This window comes from Pseudopodoces humilis, chromosome 2, assembly GCF_049639895.1.
Source record: "Pseudopodoces humilis isolate 2021_Gansu_Grassland_sample_001 chromosome 2, ASM4963989v1, whole genome shotgun sequence".
NCBI lineage: Eukaryota > Metazoa > Chordata > Aves > Passeriformes > Paridae > Pseudopodoces > Pseudopodoces humilis.
The window spans coordinates 10,578,055-10,593,693 of NC_142201.1; the positions used below are offsets into that span (position 1 = coordinate 10,578,055).

Sequence of the window (15,639 nt, forward strand, 5' to 3'; positions counted from 1 at the left end):
CAGCTACAGCTCATAATGGAACAGCATTCCAATAGCTGATACAGATCTAGGGCTCTTTAGATGGACAGATTAGAGCCTGGATGCTGACATGGATATTAAGAAGCTTGCTTATACTGCACAGAGATCCAGTAACACACATTGTATTAGCTTTTGCTGAAAAAAAAATATTTATAAGCTTCTGAAACTAATTAAATTAATAAAATTCTAATGTCATCATATTCCAGCTTGATGAGTCATGAAATTTGAGTACATTCTTGTGCAGGGCAGCTAAGGGCAAAGTTGCAATTCTGCCATGTGAAAGGAAGACACTGGAGTCTCATGAGCAGAGAGAGAAGCCTGATATTGAGTGATAAGGTGTTACCACAGGTTTGTGTCCTGATGTGAAATTTAAATGTATTCTTGTTTCCAGGGTGTGTGTCAGCGTGTGTCTTGTTTCTGACACACACAACTCCATATAGGACACTAGGGATTTGTAAGGACTACAGATGAAGGCCATGTCCTTGGATCATCATGGAGCACTGGATGTGTAGAAGGCAGCTGGAGGCCACAAAAAGACAGAATAAGAATCCAGCAGGTGCACTCCTTAAATGTACCCATCAGATACACCCCATGTTCCTTTCTTAAAATGACAGAGGCACCTTCTGCTCCAAGCCACTCCCCCAGCAATGTTTGCTATTTCATGTACATTTTTTCCCCACAGCTCACAAAGGCTTTTGAATCTGTAGCAATTGCCAGACTATGGTATAAGACCAAAACCTGTTTGGTGTATTGGTCCCACCCCACCTTTGCACCAAACCTGTACTACGACCATGTTCCTTCCTGTCATTGTACTTGTGTTTTCCTGCTTTTTCCTGAACATGGAGGGACTTGAGGAAATGTGATTTCTAATCCAGTCCTCAAGTCCTTGCATCACTGAAGCAGAATGCAGAAGTGCATATATTTCACCTGTACATCTGAGCAACTTAAAAAGCATGTCTCAGAGAGGCTGCTTTACTGCTTTATATACATGAGCAGTGCATACTCATGCCTCACGTAAAAATACCAGTGACAGTATGTCTGAAAGATGATGTGCAAGAACAAACCGACACCCGACATCAACTCATTTATGGTACTTTAATACCAAGTTAATGCATTTCTCAATTAAGAATTTATAAACTTGTAATTTATAAAAAAAAAAAAAAATAAATCACAGCTTCACAAAAAGCTAACTTTAACAGTTTGTCCCCTCCCCGCCAACAAGCAGTTTACAATATATTTCAACTATGTTGGTAGAAAGTTAACAGTGATGTGAAACTCTTAAAAAAATTTGCAACAGCAATTGAAAATAAAATAGTGATTCTTACTCAGTGAAAAATTAATAGGAATTGCGTTTCCCAGTAAAAGGTAAGTCAGAAAAGCAGCAAAAATTCCCTCTCCTACTTGTTAGATACAAGCTTTCCCCTACCACATTTACCATGGGCAAAGGCAACACTTCAGCATTATTTGTTCCCAGGTTCAGCACTTCAGTGGTTTTGGCAAGACTCAGAGGTCATATTCACAAGTCCAGAGTTTGAGGTGTGTGCTGTCCCTGCTTCCTGCGCTTCACAGGCTGCTCCACTCCTCTTCCTCAGGGTACAGTGGGATCAGAAACAGCTCAGAGTGAAGGTAAGGAGTATGAAATTTTTTCTATGGGATCATGTTCTTTTTTTCACTTTTCACCTCTCCAAAACAAACTGGAAATGCCAGAAATTATGGCTGTCACACTTTACATGTGAGTATTTACAGGAGACAGGAGAGACAGCATTTGAATGATGCTATTATGTTTTCACTTGAGTACAAAATCCCTTCTCTCTGGTGAAGTTATACATGCAACCACAGGACGAAAAATGTTCCTTCTCTATCTTCTAAGTTAAAAGTCACATTTTCAAAAGTCATTGCACTTGACAATAAAAAGGCAATTAATATGCATTTGATATTAAATATATTGTACAGACCTGAACTTCTGTGCAATTCACTGCTTCAGACATATATAACATCCTTTTAAAAACTAAGTCTCTAATCAAAGAAAAACTTTGTTAAAGACAAAAATCTTTAAGAACAAATGCACACAAAAAGCCTCTCCCTTTAATTCCTAGTGCATTTAAACACATCTTTGAAATTCTCTGTGTTGTTCCCACATTTAACCTTGCTGCCATTCCATACTGATCTAACATCATTACACAAGAACACCTTTTCCTTGACCTAACCAATAAGGCTGGCATTTGGGATGCTGTTGATAGAAAAAGGAAAGCTGAAGATAAGGTTATTACCTCACTCCTTTCATGTGGAAAACAAAAGATTTCAAAGTGGATGTGATTAATTTGTCACCATTGTCTGTAAATTCCAGTGGCCCATTTCAGGTGCCAGTATTTACTCTACTGAGCCAGGGTTTTGGATTGTCCCAGCATATTTTGCAAGAATTTGCAATTAAAACTACGGACATGGAAAATGAAAGGGAGATTTTGGTCCCTGAGATATACTAAATGAAATCAAGAACTAAAGCACTGATACTTAGTTTGTAGTGGACCCTCTTTAATGAAAACTAAGTTAGCTTCAACTTTCTTAAGTTTAACAAATAGTCACTTAAGCAGGATGACAGGATATATGCAGTATTGGTCATGAAAAGACTGTACAGTGTAGTTTGAAGAGTTATCAGTTGCTGAGGACAAAGCAGTTGTCCTGTCAATAGCATGCTGCATCAAATTTGTCTTTCCAAGCTAGCACAAAACCACAAGATGAAACATGGCCTTAACCAAAACACTATTTTCTCTCATCTCTTTAGAGGTACAACTACTTTAGGACTTATTGTCATAAATACTTACGATGGGCCAAGTGACTACATGTGCCAGAGCCAAACCCAACTTTTTAACCTTGCAACTGAATACTTTGTGGATGACAGTAGCAAACTCCTCATTGCCAAACCAGTGGCAATGTGTGCTATGGTAATCCATCTTGGGCTAGTGTTTAAAAGGCTTGTACCAGGGAAGGTGTTTCAGACCAGTGGCAACTACAGTAAAACATCTTTGGCAACCATTGGCATATGAAAAGTAATTCACAGCAGCTGGAAGAATTGTAAGATGTTTATAAAATTCCATAGTGATTCATTAACTTTCTGAAGTGTGTTGCACAAAGTACCAAACTCCTGAAAAACACAGTTAAACATCTGCTATCATTACCTCAGAGACTGAAGGTTTTTCTCATACCACTTTCTCAGACAAAGCTAGGGCCTGTGAAATTTTAGAGGATGATGTGAGATAGTCCACACAAAGGTTTCCAGTGCATTTGAAGTTGATTTGGGTAAGGGAACAGAGTAATGAAGGGCTCAAGACTGAATTTTCAGTGCACCGGGAAGTTACGCAGGGACAGGTGACAGATGGATTCATGAATAGATTAAACCACAAAGGTAGTATAATCACGGTGGTGGTGGAATCTCTTCAGACAACAAAACAAACCGAAACAAAAAAAATCAGCTGCATCCAGTGAGTCCATTAAGTAGCCTCATTTACCTTAAATAAAAAATGTGTGCATTAGGAACACAGAACTTATTCTAAAACATTAGTAACACTCTATAACACAGGTGAGCTGTAAGAGGAATTCTTACACCAACTTTTGTTTTCAACTACTGCAATTATAAATTAGATGTGTCTTGTGACACCAGATAAGCCAGCTCTGAAGTCTGTGGGATGTGCACAGCAGGGGAGCAGAGACCACACTACTAAGGTGGGTAAATTTTTAACAAGTAGAAGAATTGAAAGAAGATAATTTAAGCTTATTTTCTTCTAAATATGAGCTCAACTTTCAGAAATTTGGAAAATACTATTGAAACTATCTTGCAGAACTGCACAGTGATCCCTATATATATATATGCAATATGACAGTAACAGTCACAACACAAGAAGCTAAAAACAAAAAGTAGAATCCAAAAAATACCACAGAGGGTATTTAAACAGGTAGAATATGGTTTTGCTATTAGCACTGATGTCTCAGCCTGTGAGAATAAAAATAACTTTATACCCCAGATGCCACATAAGACCCCACATATAGCTAATCCCCACTATATCTCACTTGAGAGATGCCAATTTAAGCCTACAAAAGCAGCTATTTAAGTTTGAGTCTAATAGAATATAGGATCAGTTTCAGTTAGCTCCTATCCACCCCCAGAGGGGAAAAAAAAAAAAAGGTACAGCCATGTAATATATTGAAATCTCTCTGATGTCTACTTTCAAAGCACATGTGAAAAAAACAGCATAAGGACTTCAGTTGTTATACACAGCTTGCTTCAACAGTGAAATAATACCATCCATTTCTCTCCAGGAGAGAAAAATGAGGATCATAAAATAAAGTACAAATAATTGGCCTGATTTTGATGCAATTATGAAATGGCATAATTAAATAGAGTATTGTTCGGTCATCAGATGCCACATGAAAAGGCAGCTTAGCAGTTCTGTAAATGGGATTTTGCTACGCTAGTGTTCTCTATTCTGGCACAGCAGATTTTTTCCTTCACATTTCAGTAGCTGTAAAATCCTGGTCCTACCCTAAAGAGAAGTGTTCAACATCAGCACTGTTGCCATGCAAGACTTACTGCTGTTTCAGCACATGAAGGATGAATTCAATCCTTCCTAAATTTAATCCTCAAACCTACAACTCTGATGACTGCATTGGAGTTACAGTGCTTCACTAGAAGATAAAATGTAACAAATCAATTAAATGGAATTTCTGCACTGAATTAGGGAAAACCGGGTCAACAAGTTCTAGCTTTTAAAAACAAAAGGATATTTACCAGAGCAAGTGTCTAAGGGGGCAGCAGCCATGCTCCATTGACAATGCAAATTCTGTATCTCATGTCCTACACTAACGCACAGCTAGGCAAAACTACAACCTGTACGTAACATCACCATTGCTGTTCCTTTTGAGACCTCATCACTCTTAAAACAAAGAACAGGAAATTTCTCACAGCTTCTCTTCCCAAGCTTACCATGTAAATAGTAATGCAATATATTAATATATAAAGTAATTATACTGGTATGTGTAACAACTATAGACATAGTAACAGTAACCATATTGATAGTCACTGGCATCTGAAAACAAGGTCAAAAATGGGTTCTAAAGGCCACAGTGAGTTGAGATGAATATGTTTACCAGTTATGGGTCAGAAAGGCACTGACAAGCTTAAAGAAAGGAGAAAAATAATTTTTTTTCTTATGAGTTCCAGCAAGTTTAGTATGAGTGCAAGTTTAATATGCAGGTTACTGATTGTTTTTAAAAAGCAATCCCAGAATTTAAGTTGCTTATTTGCTCATTTATCATTGATTTTCCATATTATTTTAGGTACTCACTACATGGTGAAGCACCTGACCTGGAATTTATATTCATGTTACTTTATTCAGCTTGTTAAAAATTTACCCACTTATTCACAGCTGGTTTTATTTTATTCTTCATAATATAGAGCTTTCTCACTCTCACAGATACATTCCAGAGTTAGTAAATCACCGTCAATCCATTTGTTCATTTTGACTTTTGCCTAGAACTTATTTAGTTTGATTTTAGTTCTCCTACAAGCTGTAACCATCTCTTCCATGCAAGGAAAAGTATAATTGAATAGTTAATTCATGCTGAATGAATAGAAACAAAATACAAACGCATCACCACAGGAGCATGCTAGAGTCCTCAACTGTCTGTTTATTTAACATGCCCTGCCTATCCCTCCAAAACCAAAACAAAAAAAGAAAACTAAACAACCCCAAAATAGCTTACTAAGCAGCAACAATGCCTATACTGTAAAATACTTACTCTGGAATGAAATTCTGTGACAAGGAATAAATGACATCATCAAATAAACTTCCTTTTCTTACCGTAAGAATATCTTAATGAAACGTCTTACTTCCAGGCATAAGTAACTAACACTGTCATCTATATTTAAGAGTTTTCTTTTAAATTGTATATTAACAGGTTGAAGATGCATCTTCATTGCATATGCACACAGTCCCTTTCCTGTTTTGCAGCTAAGCCTTTTAGGGTCTCTCCTTTTTAGAAATTAATTCATTTATCCATCAAAAGCAAAGTACAAGAAGAATGTTTTATAGATTTAGTAGATGAAGATTTCTAACAATACAATAGTTTCAAGGGGTCCAGAAAAATTAAATGGGTGAATGAAGCCTTTCAGGGACAGAAGAAAAAGTTTTCACTTAATTTAAAAAAGATCCTCAAAATAATTAAAAATAATGCAAGAAGAAATACAGGATAAAGGATGGAACCTTATTCTGTCTGCCATGAACAGTGTAAAGCAGGCAAGGTGTAACTCTGCTAGGCTGCTCCAACCTGTGTCCCTTTTATAAACTGTGTGCAATCTGTGCAGACAAAGGGAGGGAGAGTCCAAGGTTTCACGTGCATCCAACAACCACAAATTGAATGGCACATGAGGATGGATTTAAGATGGCATTCCTTTGGTTCCCTGAGGTACATTATGCCTGATTCACACCCTTGAACGTTTGTGTGCATGAACAACAAAAAGCATCAGTCATTTTTGTGAGAAACAAACAGATGGAATACAAAAAACCCAAAACTTAAAATAGTGCAGATAGTTTTTAAAATGATCTAGTTCAAATAATAACTAACCTGAGATGTACCTTGATCCGATTAATATTACCATGCTACTCATAATAAAAATACCCAAAGGCAGATTACAGAAGATACTAATATCACCTGATGGCATCCAGGGGACGGTGTTTCCAGTCAGGCAAATCAAAAGAGAAATATATATATATAAATTGCAATATATGTGTTAAATATATATATGAAAAGAAAAAAGTAACAAATGTAGTGACATTTGCAGAAGAATTAAAAAAGTATTATGCATAAACCCTCTAATAATTCAAAATGGGTTCTCTCTGTATGAGTTCAAGTCCAAATTCCACTGTCAGTACTATCTAGATTGGCCACATTCCTAGTACTCTCCAATTCTAACCTAACCGTAAAGTATCAAAGAACTAAGGAAAATAACATTTTCCCCCAGGTGTTAGACCAGAAAATCACTAAAGTAAGTCTTGATAAACTTATCTCTTCACAAAAAACTGAAGAAAAAAAAAAATCTAGATTTATTTACTGCAAGGCTGAATTTTTTATCCTAGTAAAATAAGCTTCAGGTTAGATGTAAGGGTACTAAATCATAAAGGTCAATACTGAAGAGAATTGTATTGCTCATGTTAAGTTATCTGTTTCCTTTCCCAACAGCCCTGGCAGAATTGTTTGTAAACCAGTGTTAAATAAAATATTTAAACCAACATATAGGACGGCAAAAGGAAAATTTTAGCTTTCAAGAAGAAAGTGGCCATATGCAGCTGAAGGGCTTCAATTGTGGATTTTGGATTGTGGGGGAAGTTTAAATTTTGAGGATTGTTTACTTAATACTTTGCATTTTAATAGTTTTTCCAATAAAAGAGAAATTAAATGAAGCCCATAAATCATTGATGTGTTATATTGTTATTCAGGACTAAAAACTTATCTCGAAAGAGTACTAAAATAAAAGTTCAAATTATAAGTCACAGGCAGACTACAGGTTTAATTTAATTCATTAAATTACAGTGACAGATGAGAAAGCACTCTATCTCAGAAGAAAGATCTTGTTCAGTCCCACAAAAGGGTTTTTATATTTTCTGTATGTAAACAATAGGTCTGTGTAATTCTCTGTCTGTCTAATTTACTTCATGGTAACTCCTTGCTCTAACCCCCTATGGGTCAAATAGATTTTGATGTGGATATCAATTCCTTCTTCCTACACAGCAAATAATGAAGGCAAGACACAGCAAGCTAAACCACAGGATGGAACTTTTCTCCTTTGCAGCATGAGGTCATGGTATAAAGTTTACAAAGTGCCTGTGCTCTAAGCATTGTGCTGTATCTTGTCTGGCAGCTGAGATTTTTTCTCTTGCAAACCAGTGCCATTCTGCAAAACCTGCAGCTATTCAGGAGGATGACCCAGCTATCTGTTTTCCTGCTTTGTTTCCACAGTGGATTTAAGTACTGGCCTTTAAATCACTCTACTAGTCCAGAGATGGTATGAAGAAAAAAGGTCAACAAAAGCCAGATGAGCTACCTTGCTTAATTGGCTAATTAATATTACTTGACCTTCATTAAGTTTTGATTTACCATTTGAAGGACTGTCAGATGTCTCCCATTCCATAGACTTCATCACAGCTTTCTTCCACCTGGCATAGCGATATTCACTTTCTGAAATTAAGAAATCAGAAAACAGAAAAGCCTCACAATGCACAGGAATACAACCATAAGTATTTAAGAACCAGATACAGCAATATGAGTTTTTCACTCTTTTAAACAGCATCATTTGTTCGCACAGAGAAAGTAGTATAAAATTCTTTTCTGAATACAAAAATACACAGTTATGCATAGTAAGAAGAAATAAAATAAATTTTCATGTTCACCAGTAAGATTTACAAGCAGGACAAAATTAAGCAATTATGTAGAAACCCTTCCCTTCAAATGCTGTTTTGAAGTAGGGATTTTAGAAGTAGTTATAATCAAAATGGTAAGACAAAATTATGTACCAAAAATTAAGAAATAATTGAAAAGACAAAAAAGCATTTATCTTGCACAGGGATTAATTATGTCAAGTACATACTTTCCATCTCTACAAGCACTTAAGAAATGATGAGAAAGATAGATAGCTAAAAAGCAGTAATTAATGTAGGCTTTTTAAAGCCAAAAGAAGAGTACCAAGAACCAGTCCTGTCAACATCTGTGAAAAAAATCAGTTTGCAACTCAGATAACTTGAAAAGGTTTTACCCTCTGGGTTGATCTGTGGTTCAAATCGTTCACATGTCACTGCTGTAAAGTCTCCAGGATTCAGACTCCAAACTCCAACACCTTCTGCAGCTCCTGCTGCCATAGCAGCTCCTAAAGCTGTTGTTTCAGGCATTGACGGCTTTACTGAAGCAAAACAGAGAAGACCATAATGATTTTTAATGGAAGTCACCTTGATGACATCAGAACTAAAGACTGACATATCTATCAAGATACAGCAACAAAGCAAGCTGCCCAATTTGCTTTCAACAGCAATTACAAACTAATGTTGTTTTCAGCATTAAAAAGAAAGCAGGAGCTGTAAATTCATCTTACCTACTGGAATACAGAGAATGTCTGATTGGAGTTGCATGAGGATTTTGTTATTGGTCATTCCTCCATCTACTTGTAACTGACTTAGTGGAATCCCACAGTCCTTGTTCATGGCATCTAGAATCTTAAATAAGAATAATACATGTTACAATTTAATTGCACAGAAATCTCTGATACCCTCTGAGTGTAAAACACTGATACTACAGCATTTGCTGAAGAGGGTTAAGTAGATCATTCCTCTTCCCTATGTATTAAAAGACAAAACAGATGTAATAATAACACAGTTTTGTTTAATACAGCATGTGCATTCTCTTCATTATAGAAATCCTAATGTAGGTCACCTTTCTCCTCGGGTGCTCTAGGTGTAGTTTTTGCGCTACTTATGTGGTCTGAGAAGAATTTTAGAGAAAAGCTGATGAGAACATTTATCAAAGCTAACAAAGGAAGCAACAATAATAAATGGAGTCCTTCAGTTGATCATCCTTTGTCTAGATACCTTCTCTAATTTGATGGATTAAAGAACTGAAGAATTAAAACATTTGAACTAGCAACCTAGACTCTTCAATAAGAACTGAGGAATGTTGACATGTTTTGAAAGAGCAGTCTTTTCAAATATTTTCAATTAGTTGTTGAAAACTGAGAATTTAATATCAAACAAGACAGCAAAAATAAACTGTCAGTGTAATTTTTTGTAAAATTATGTTTCCTTCTTTTGGGCACAGTCTGTAGCTGAAAAGTGTTGAAGTGTTTGCAAGGGGTAATTAACTAAGATGGAGTATTTAATTCACCGATACCTCTCAATATGCTTTTTAGAGGGTTTCCTTAAAAACATAAGACTTGCCTCAAACCTTACTGGTTAACTGGGAACATTATGGCATTACCCCACAACCACCATTAAATACAGAATAGTGTTTTTTCTAGGGTTTTGTAAAAGCAGTCAGTTAAATGTCTCATTTACATTTTGTAAGGTTAGTGCACAATTTTTGTTGACAAGTTAGGCATTAACAACTACAGAATGATCTCCTCTGTAATTTTTCAGTGTATTTAAATAAAAAAGAGGTGTGTTTTTCTCAGCTTTAAATGACAAAGCAACACAGACCACAAAAAAAGACCAAAACTACAATGCATTCTGCCCAGTTCTGTAGCTCACAAAGTACCCAGTAATACAGTATTTACCAGGAAAATTCAACATGCTGTTTAAAAAAGAGTCAAAAAATTGTAGGCTTGCAAAACAGTGAAAACTACATGGAGATGAACTATCCAGGAGATTCTCCCAGCTTCGAGAAAGTAAGCCAAAGTACCTTTTCAGAAAAATCTTTAAAGGAACTAAAGAAACTGCCCAGGATAAATAAAGGTTAAAAATTACAAGGTAGGAAGAGCAAGGCCAGTTTTCATGATGGCAGCATCTGCCTATGGGCTCGAACTTTTCAATGCACTAGAAATAAATTGGAAACCAGGATTCTTGCATAAAATTTGCTGGCAGTACTCTAATAGTTCTTATTTCCTTCACATAAATGATTTTACATTTGTCTAAGGTGATATTATCTTTTTTTACCATTTGTAAATTCAACACCATTGGAGGCTCTGGATGTGTTTACCACTGTGTAAGAGCATGTTGGATCATCATGCACTCAGCATAGATTAAAATAATGAAAAGAATGCTAGAAGCCATGAAGGGTTGAAGGAATAAAACAAATCATGGTCATGCTGCTGCTATCTCAATTAGATGGAGGTTGGATGAAGAACAGGGATCCAAGTATGCAGATTTTGCCTAATGACAGCATTGTACAGCTCTTGGAACTGAAAAATTGCTTATTTTTCCAAAATGCCTTCTGGAACAAAAAACTTAACAAGTGTCATCTGTCTGTATAAGGAAGAAACTTTTTGAATAACAAGGTACTCAGAAGAAATGAATGTCACAAACAGGCAAAAACTCCAATGAGGGTGACATTTGAGGGTTTTCCTTAAGACTTCCCTTTTCACTGTAATTGAAAGAACTTTGTTTTTGACAAAGCAGAACTAATAATGTATCTTTAGAAAGCATACATATATTTTACCTGTGTCACTAGGACTTAATCTGTTCATTTAAGAGTGTCCAGTGCCTGATCAGGCACTCCTGTCATTGTGATAAAATCAGACAGACTGAAGTATGGGGAAGTGTTAGATCTGTTCAAACAGTGAACTTCACCCTCACTCAGTCTGACAGCTTTATTCCCCTCTCTCCTGCTCCCAACCACATGCCCTGCCTTGCATTCTGACATTTGCTGAATGACTCTGTGAGACAGCTGAGGTCATTAATCCAGCAGAAAAATAGCCCAGCAAAAAAAGGGATAATTTTCTGCTGGAAAGTTCACTGAGCTGTCACATGAGAGAGAATGGATGGGAGGATGGACAAGGAAAGAGGAGCAGACAACAAATCAGTTCAGTTGCCTGTAGCTTTACCCTGACTTCTAGTACAAGAATTAGAAGATTAGAATGCTACTTCCAATTTCCTTCATAACCTTCTGAGGACTCAAGAGGCTGTCAGGACAGCTTCAAAAGCAGAAGCCTTGGTGAAATTGCTGTCAGTCTTTTTCAGTGAGTACTTCACTCCATGTCACTACAGAAACAGCATACTGCTTCCCTCATCTTACATGGTTTGAGCAGGATGCTATTTTAAAAATCAGTATGTTTAAATAACAGCAGTTTAATTCACGTGATCAAATTAAGGCTTGACTGTTATCCTGCAAAGTCTAGGGATTTCATTTCCTTCTGTATTTGCACAGAACCCAAGGATTGCAAACACAAGGAGGAGTAGATGGTGATATAAAGATTCAATGCTCATAGTGATATCAGCCTCTTTGATTTGGCTGTGGGATTCATTTCCTCTGTGAGAATTTTGGTTGGCTGTTACTGAATGCCAGCTGAGGCAGTGAAGGATGGAACAGGCAGGAAGGGAAGCCAGATTTCCCTTGGTATGTTTACTGCTGTCTTGCTTTAAACTCCTTTTTGTTCTTGTGTACCAAAAGCAACATAAGTCATTTCTGTCACAGCAGACCAGAAAGTGTAGTTTCCTACACTAATGGAACTTTGTAGGCATGTCACTGGCCCTGCCATTTTAAACATTCTATGTTCTGCCCCTCAAAATATTCACAAAATATGTTCAACTTATTTTACATGCTGATGAAAAGCAGCATTACCACTCCAAAAAAATGTACCACTCAATTTTAGCTAAGTCCACAGCAGCTGTTTTTCAACATTAGCAACAAGCAAAGACAAGAACAGCATCCAAATACAATGTAAAGCATATGACTAATCTTCATTAAATCTTTTCAATCTCCTCTTTTTCTGAAGAGCTACAGCTCCTGTTATCACACTAAGTTACAATTTGCCTTTACCTCTCGTGTTTGAAAGCAGACTGCTTCTAGTGCAGCAAAGGCGATGTGGTTTTTATTAGTAAACTGAGTAAGGCCACAGATGATACTGTTGAAGAGAGAAAAAACCCAATTAGGACATTCTTCTTTATCAGACATAAACCTATACTTCACACCTAGGACTTCCAACTCAAATCTCATTCAGTTCCATAGTATGAAGACTACTTTTTAATATTAAAAACCTTGTTTTTCTTTAATCTAAAGTCTTGCAATTTCCTGACAAGATGTTTTCAGGATCCAATCAATACAGTTGCCATAAATCATCCACACACATCCACAAACACTCCCACAAATTCTAGTCTGTCTTTAAGAAAATTAAAAAAATATGATTGACTTTGATTTCTCTTTAAAAAATGAGATAAATTATCACTAAAATCTTAGTAAATTCTCTAATGCTTTCAGTTCTTAAGGAAAAGCCCATATGGGTCAGTGCTGTTTTCTAAATGTTTGAAATTGTTTTCAAGTCTAGTCTGATCATTAGTTGCTTCAAAGAGATTTTTGGGCAGGGGAATTATCCTACAGCTAACCAAGCTGAATTCTGCCAATGTACTCTGAACAGCAGAGCAAATAACCATCTTTTATTCTATTTCAACAGCTGAGGAACAGCACGGTACTACACAGAAATACTGCAGGATACATGCAAGGTCAAAGATATTAAAGAACTTTTTTTATTGTTACCATTCCAAAAATCAGTTTTTAACCATTAAAAAGTTAAGTACTGTGATATGAAAAATTGTAAAAATATCTAACTCAGATTTTTCTTTTTCTTTTTCCTTAAAGAAAAAGATACATACAAAAAGTATCTGATTTCTAAAGACGCAGCTGCTTGAAGCCTTGGGAACAAGTTAGCCTTTAAGACTTCTTTTTCCACTCTAAATAAGTTATTTTTTAATTATATTTGTTATGCTAACATGACTGTAGAGCATTTTGTGGTTCCAACAGTAAGCAAGCTCACAACAGCAGAAAACACAAATGAAAACCTATTGTTTAACTTTTACCAAGTGGTTGAGTCTGAACTACCAGGAAAGGGATGGGAAAAAAGGAGTAGAAAAGAATTTTCAATAGACTGCAAAGGGAGCTGTATACAAGGAGAAGGAGGCAAAGTGGGAAGGAATTACATAGCCTGAAACTGAACTCAAAAACATGAATTAAATATTCCTCCTTTACTACTTTTGTTGCCTGACAGCTCACAGGAATGCAGACCTCTTCTTTTACTTTAGTGAGATAAAAACCCTTTCAGAACCAGAAATTGTTTTCCTGCCCTGCTGCCCCACACCTATTTTTTTTCTTTTTTTTTCAGTTTTTTGTTGCTTTTTTTGTTGTTTTTTTTGTTTGTTTGTTTGCTTGTTTGGTTTTTTTTGCTTTTTTGAGGAGGGGGACAAGGAGAGGGGAAGAGGATGAATAGTTGGTCTAGCTAATCCTTCCTTTCCTCCCAGTAGCAGCTGCTGTTTTGAACAGGTTAAATACACAACAGAAACACAGTAGCTCATGAAAGTACCACAGGGAATGATGTATCCGGACACATCAAGGCAACAAAAATGACAGCTTCACATACCTGGATGGAATGGTATTTATAAAATTATTAAATCCCCCTGCAGTGTTCAGTTGGATCCTTACCCCCTTGCACTGGGTTCCCAGTATGGTGCGTACAGTCCTGAAAATGCTGGCACAAAGTAGCAGCCATAAGAAGTTCCCACCTCTGCAGCCAGTTGTTCTAATGCACACACAAAACACTTACTTAGCTTTTCCCAACTACACCAACACCTAAGTACAGCACTTTAAAGTGTTATTATTTAATTAAGAAAAATATTCAGGATATCTTAGGTAGCTACAAACATAATCCAGCCATGTATACAACTAGAAAATACAACAAATGCTGGCACTCTGCTTCTTGTTAACCAGTTTTCCTTTTGTAATAGTGTGAACAGAAGATGGTACATAGGGAATTGTGGGAAATGCAAAATGCAAAATCAAAACTGAAACCCAAAACTGTGTACTCAGTATTCTAACCTAGATTTTGTAAGGTTTTCAAATGTTACCTGTCATGTGGATAAAGAATGCAACCTTCAAAGCAGTCCAAAAGGTCACACTTTACTTACATTTAAGTCAAGGCAAGCAAGTGAAACTGGATCAAGACCAAAGGGAGTTAAGAACTAAATTCCCATTAATTTCAAATGGATTTAGAGCTCCAAATTGTCAGCTTATGTATTTAATCACAAGGCCAGCTAGAAGGAAATCTAGATACGAAAGTTTCTTGATATGAGAATAATAACTGTGGATATATGAACTCCTCAATACCAAAATATTTGTAATTTTAAAAATTATATTAAGACATTTAGGATGACAAAATAGATAATGTTAATGAACAGCTCTTTCCTATAACAAGAAAGGAGCATTTTCTTTCTGCTTTTGAAAATTTCTTCTGTTTGCATTGATCAGAGAAATACAGCAATATAGGAAAGAAGTAGAAAGACGTCTTCAAAAAGTCTTTCTAAAATCATTCCTTCATACAGATGCCCCTTAAAAAAGGAGTGAAGGCAGAAGGAAGGACAAGTTCAGTGGAACAAGAAGAGACGATGAATCCCTATGTGACTTTTATAACAATGACAAGGTTAAAGGTCCTGAAACTCAATCCTTCCAAAGGTCTTGACAAACTTGACTTCACAAGTTACAGGTGGTGTATTCTCAACAAATGGCTAATTTATGTGACAGCAGTTTATATTCTTCTGCATGATCTTCAAAGCTTTCTTTCAGAAAAACAGACTGATGCTCTAAGTTTTTGCTAAATCTTTGAAGTTTTACATAAAATTTTAATTCTAAATTCTCCCACCTTTGAATAAGATATCAATTTATTAAAAATATGCAATGAATTTCTTTTCAAACCTAAATCTCATTAAATCAGTCACTTTCAAATGTTTGCCTTTGCACGCTTCTGACATTTTTTATTTTCCAGATTTTGATATGTTCCTAGTTTTTATGTTACAAACCAGCTTGTTTCAATTCATCTGAATTAGAAAATATCAGCTACACAAATGCTAAAGGATTACTGCATTCTTAGCCAAAACAGATTACTAT

At 36.1% G+C, this 15,639-nt stretch overlaps 1 protein-coding gene across 3 annotated transcripts in view; it reads right to left on the reverse strand.

The window, feature by feature from the left end:
* Positions 1-1,099: 1,099 nt before the first annotated feature.
* GK (glycerol kinase) overlaps positions 1,100-15,639 on the reverse strand; it is a 34,161-nt gene continuing 19,621 nt past the window's right edge. For 2 of the 3 annotated variants that reach the window (XM_005516710.3, XM_088068469.1), the window contains 7 exons: positions 14,182-14,278; positions 12,529-12,613; positions 9,155-9,275; positions 8,822-8,965; positions 8,167-8,247; positions 6,637-6,723; positions 1,100-3,524 (listed from right to left, as the gene is read on the reverse strand). In XM_005516710.3, coding sequence (XP_005516767.2) covers positions 3,517-3,524; positions 6,637-6,723; positions 8,167-8,247; positions 8,822-8,965; positions 9,155-9,275; positions 12,529-12,613; positions 14,182-14,278 — 623 coding nt within the window. In that variant the 3' untranslated portion in view covers positions 1,100-3,516. The remainder of the gene's footprint in view (positions 3,525-6,636; positions 6,724-8,166; positions 8,248-8,821; positions 8,966-9,154; positions 9,276-12,528; positions 12,614-14,181; positions 14,279-15,639) is intronic. The other variant, XM_088068475.1, reaches the window with a different exon arrangement.